The 5410-nt window shown below is 38.3% G+C and overlaps 1 protein-coding gene and 1 long non-coding RNA gene across 3 annotated transcripts in view; one reads left to right on the top strand and one right to left on the bottom strand.

The window, feature by feature from the left end:
- LOC106779091 (putative disease resistance RPP13-like protein 3) overlaps positions 1-5410 on the top strand; it is a 9219-nt gene continuing 3809 nt past the window's right edge. The window contains exons 1-2 of one of the 2 annotated variants that reach the window (XM_022777159.1): positions 1-1920; positions 1996-3414. In XM_022777159.1, the coding sequence (XP_022632880.1) occupies positions 324-1920; positions 1996-3143 (2745 nt within the window). In that variant the 5' untranslated portion in view covers positions 1-323 and the 3' untranslated portion in view covers positions 3144-3414. Of the gene's footprint in view, positions 1921-1995; positions 3415-5410 lie in introns of those variants that run through there. The other variant, XM_014667144.2, reaches the window with a different exon arrangement.
- Positions 3923-5051, bottom strand: LOC111240979. The gene is made up of 2 exons (XR_002666656.1): positions 4733-5051; positions 3923-4640 (listed from the first exon to the last, which is right to left on the bottom strand). It is a non-coding gene; the product is annotated as an uncharacterized LOC111240979 (long non-coding RNA).

The following is a 5410-nucleotide window of genomic DNA, read 5'->3' as shown; positions in this document are numbered from 1 at the left end:
CAGTACTGTCATAAATATAAATATTCTAAGAGAAAATGAAGGTGCAATGCACATAGCAGGAAGGTGCCAAGCTACTCACTGGAAAGGTTCAATTTCAAAGTAGCCATTATTGACGCTCAAGCCAGAAGCTCTGAACCCAAGTCTTTATAAATTCTTCATTGCAGACACTTTTCATTTCATACTATATATTTGGATATATATATATATTCTTTTCTAAGCGATTGCAAGCTACACTCTATTGCTTTTTCTCTGGTGCCTTAAGTCCCTCTTACTCTTCTTCCATCACCAACCACATATTGAAATCTACACACACCTCCGTTGTAATGGAAGAGAGCGTAGTTACCTTTGTTTTAGACCATTTAGCTGAGCTTGTGGCACGCGAAGTTAACTTGCTGTATGGCGTGGAGGATAGAGTCCAGTCCCTCCAGTACGAACTTCAAATGATCAAAGAGCTTCTCAATACCACAAAGAGAAAGAAGGGAATGGAACATGTTGTACTGAACCAAATCAGAGATGTGGCCCATTTGGCTGAGGATGTCATCGACACATTCGTAGCCAAAGTTTCCATTTACAAGAGAAGAACCATTCTCGGGAGGATGCTCCGTGCCTTTGGCCAAGCAAGGTTGCTCCACCACGTAGCCCACAAAATAGACAAGCTCAAAACCACTCTCAACGAGATACACAACAACAAGGACAAATATGATGCTTTCAAAGAAACCACTAATCAATCCGCAGCAGAAGAGAAGGAGGAGAACGAAAGGTTGCAATCGCAGCTAAAGAAACTGAGAAGAAATGTGGAGGAGGAAGATGTGGTTGGCTTTGATCAGGATTCCAAGGATATCATCAAGCGACTCCTGGAAGGTGGTTCAAATCGTAAAGCAGTCTCTATCATTGGCATGGGGGGATTGGGGAAGACCACCCTTGCCCGAAAGGTCTATAACAACAACCAGGTGAAACAACGCTTCATGTGTCGCGCGTGGGTTTATGTTTCAAACGAGTGCAGAGTTAAGGAGCTTTTGGTCAACCTTCTTAAGCATTTGATGCCAAATTTTAAACAACAAAGCAAAGGTAAGAAAAGTGACGGAGACATTAACAGCCTGAGTGAGGAGGAGCTGAAGGAACTGGTGCGGAGCTGCTTGGAGAGGAAAAGATATCTTGTGATAGTAGATGATTTGTGGAAAAGGCAAGATTGGGACGAGGTGCAAGACGCTTTTCCGGATAACAACACAGGCAGCAGAATATTGATCACTAGTCGTTTGAAAGAAGTGGCCTTGCATGCTGGTCATGATGTTCCTCACTATCTTCAATTCCTAAATGATGAAGAAAGTTGGGAGTTGTTTCGAAGGAAAGTGTTTAGGGGTGAAGACTATCCTTTTGATTTGGAGCCTTTGGGAAAACAGATGGTTCAAAGTTGTCGTGGTTTGCCACTTTCCATCATTGTCTTAGCAGGGCTGCTAGCCAACAAGGAAAAGTCACATAGAGAATGGTGTAAAGTGGTGGGTCATGTTAATTGGTATCTTACCCAAGATGAGACCCAAGTGAAGGATATAGTTCTCAAACTCAGCTATGACAACTTGCCAAGGAGATTACAACCATGTTTTCTCTATCTTGGGTTATTTCCTGAAGACTTTGAAATTCCTGTTACGCCATTATTACAAAAATGGGTTGCAGAGGGTTTTATACAACATACAGGAAATAGAGACCCATATGATGTTGCGGAAGACTACTTGTACGAGCTCATTGATCGCAGTTTGATTCAAATAGCAAGATTGAAGACTAATGCAGGTGTAAAGACATGTCGGGTTCATGATCTTCTTCGAGATCTTTGTATATCAGAGAGCAAAGAGGACAAAGTTTTTGAAGTTTGCACAGACAATAACATTCTAGTCCCGACAAAACCTCGTAGACTGTCCATTCACGGTAAGATGGATCACTACATTTCTTCAAACAACAATGACCATTCATGTATTCGTTCTCTGTTCTTCTTTGGCTCAGATTACCGTGTTCATAGGAGGGAGCGAAAATGGCTTTTGAAAGACTTCAAACTCGTTCGAGTGTTAGAGCTCGCACCAATGAGTTGTAAAAAGATCCCTTCTAACATCGGGAACTTCATGCATTTAAAGTACTTGAGAATAGACTCACAATATATCACATTTGTTCCAGATTCAATACTTCACCTTTGGTCTCTACAAACCATAGACCTTGGTCCTTGGAGCCAGAACACTCCAACTTCTTTTCCTGTTCAAGTGTGGAAACTCAAACATTTAAGACATTTGAGTACACGGGGGCCTATTAAGTTGCGAGGCAGTTGTTTAGGATCAAGTGAGAAGATGTACAATTTACAAACCATCTCTCCCCTTGTACTCAATAAACAAGCAACATATCTGATAGAGAAAGGAACATTCCCCAATATTAAGAGCATAGGGTTGAGCGTGGTTTTTGGGAAAGGTCAATTATCTAAATTGTTGCAGAGCGTACAACTTTTAAGGTATTTGAATGAGTTCGTGATCGTCCTCCCATATAGATATGACACAATCGTAACACTCCACGAGGGTGTGGAAAGGAAGAATGGTTGTAAGCCACAAGAACTATTTGAAAGTCTAGGGCAATTTAATTGTCTAACTGTCTTAGAGATTAATAACGTTATAGACCTTCTAACTTGTGCAATCACACTTCCTTCAAACGTTACAGAGTTAAAATTGAAAGGAATTAGCTGCATTAGTGACGAGGGGATGAAGTGTTTGGGAAATCACGCCAAACTCAAAATTTTGAGGCTTTTTGGATTTATGCTTTTTTCGACTCAGGATTCCTATGACCTTACTTGTGTTGGAGGCAGCTTCCCACAACTAGAAGTATTTCAAATGGAAAGTTTGAAAATTGAAAAGTGGAATTTAGGCAATGGTGCAATGCCAAGACTTCAAAGTCTGGTGATCAGCTTTTGTGGAAGGTTAGATGATCTCCCAAATGAACTCTGGTCATTGAGTGACTTGAAAAAAGTACATGTAACGAAACCCTCGGAACAAATGATTCGCATCTTACAAAATTTGGAAATCAACAATGCAGTTCAACTCGTTATAGAAGATCTTCCATCTTGGATGGATGAGAGTGATTGGAAATTTTTCGAGTATTTGATGCAAGGCTAATGACCCTTAGTTTGAAGGGGCTTAGGTCTTCGGTTAAGTGGAAGCAGTGAGTGAGAAACTGACACATGTAATAATAGTAAATGTCAATGTTTGATGTGGCATTAATGTTTTCATGTTTCATTGGACCCGTAGAAGAGGTAGATGTATACAGAGTCAAATATGTGGTAAATACATTTTATGTGGTAAATACAGAGTCAAATATGAGGTAGAAAAGGTTTCATTACTCAGTTTCTCTTTTCGTTCAAAATTATTAAGTTGGTCCTTCAGTGTTTTTTTAATCTCAATTTGATTTTGATTTGTAAAAATTGATACAATTTTATTATAATTTGTGAAAAATTGATATAATTTGATACTTTTTGTTAAATTTCTTGAAACAAATCAATAATTTTTTCATCAAAATTGAAGTTGTGTAATAAAAATGGTTTCTTGAAACATAATCCTAGTGTTAATATTGATGAAAAATCATTGATATGTTTGAAGAAATTTAATTGAAATGATCAAGTTGCATCAATTTTTAAAAATAATTTGTTTTATTGATGTAATTAACACAATCATAATGGTAATGTTGACAAAAACATTATTGATCTGGTTTAAGAAATTTAATTAAAATAAGCAAAAGTTGCATAATTTTTTCACAAATCAAAATCAAATTACATTAGTTAGGACTAAATTAAAACTAAAAAAAATTATAGATGACTAACTTGACATTATTTTTACGAAAACATAAACCAATAAATAATTAAACCTTGGCAAAACATGAATATATTCACATCTGTCAATAGATAATTAAACCTTGACAAATAATAACGACAAAACAAACTGAACACAATACTGTCATAAATATAAACAGGGTTAAATATGCTTTTAGTACCTGAAGTTTCACTGATTTTTGGTTTTAGTCCCTGCATGAAACATTGATGGCATTTCGTCCTTTTAGTATGGAAACATGTACGAATAGTCCCTAAATTTGGACGGCGTTAATTTTTTGGTGAGGTGGCTAACGACACTGCTACGTCTTGTCTGTCCACTGCCTGCCACGTCTTCCCCACCCAAAATTAGGGTTTCGGATTGGGGGAAAGTGGAAAATTTTCTCACCGGCCACCATGAGCTCTCCATGCCAGCCACCCAGCGACTCTCACCGGCCACCATGAGCTCGTCCATGGCCGCCGTCGTACAACAATCACCACCATCATCATCCCACCACCACAGAGTCACACCACGACAGCATTCTCCTTCCTCTCGCGAGTTCGTTTGTTCGCATCACCACCATGCCACCGTTCAACCTCCATGGTCAGCCATCTTCAAACCTGCACTCAGAAAAAAAAACCAACCCAGCAACAGAAAGCGCACAAGCCACCGTGCTCCACCAGCGCTGCAAAGCCGCTGCAAGACGCCTCGGCCACCACCTGCACAAGCCCAATCTCCACCGCAACCAACCTCCGAGAAGCCTAGACGCGAGTGACGCAGTTTCTCCACCACCTGCAACCACAATCAGACCTGCAAGACAAAACCCAACAAAACTCAATTGTGATTTTTTCCGAGAAGGAATTTTTTGGGTGGGGAATTTTTCCGATATTGTGGCTATGTACAGGGAAGTGTTGTTTTCTTAAAGGATTTGTAGGAATCTGCATTCCAATCTTAAAGGATTTGTAGAAATCTAAAGTCCGATCAAGGAATTTTTGGGTGCAAAAACACTGCAGTTTTTCCGAGAAGGAGTTTTTCCCCTTTACCCCAATCTGAAACCCTAATTTTGGGTGGGGAAGACGTGGCAGGCAGTGAACAGAGAAGATGTGCAGAACCGTTAGTCACCTTACCAAAAAATTAACGCCGTCTATTTTTAGGGACTAAATATACATGTTTCCATACTAAGAGGACGAAATGCCATCAATGTTTCATGTAGGGACTAAAACCAAAAATTAGTGAAACTTCAAGGACTAAAAATATATTTAACCCATATAAATATTCTAAGACAAATGGTAGAAGGTGCAATGCACGTAGCAGGAAGGTGTCAAGCTATTCACATTATGCACTCTTTTGTATATTCAAATGTAGTAATGGTTGACGCAAAGTCAATGGACCAATAAAACCACAACCCTTTAACCCAAGTCTTTATATATTATTATTGCAGCCATTTTTCTGAGCATGCATATGTATAATAATAATATTTATGATTATTATTATTATTATTATTATTATTATTATTATTATTATTATTATTATTATTATTATTATTATTATTATTATTATTATTATTATTATTATTATTA

This window comes from Vigna radiata, chromosome 2 (assembly GCF_000741045.1).
Source record: "Vigna radiata var. radiata cultivar VC1973A chromosome 2, Vradiata_ver6, whole genome shotgun sequence".
Classification (NCBI taxonomy): domain Eukaryota; kingdom Viridiplantae; phylum Streptophyta; class Magnoliopsida; order Fabales; family Fabaceae; genus Vigna; species Vigna radiata.
The sequence above is the reverse complement of the archived record's forward strand: the minus strand, read 5'-3'. Positions and strand labels throughout refer to the sequence as shown.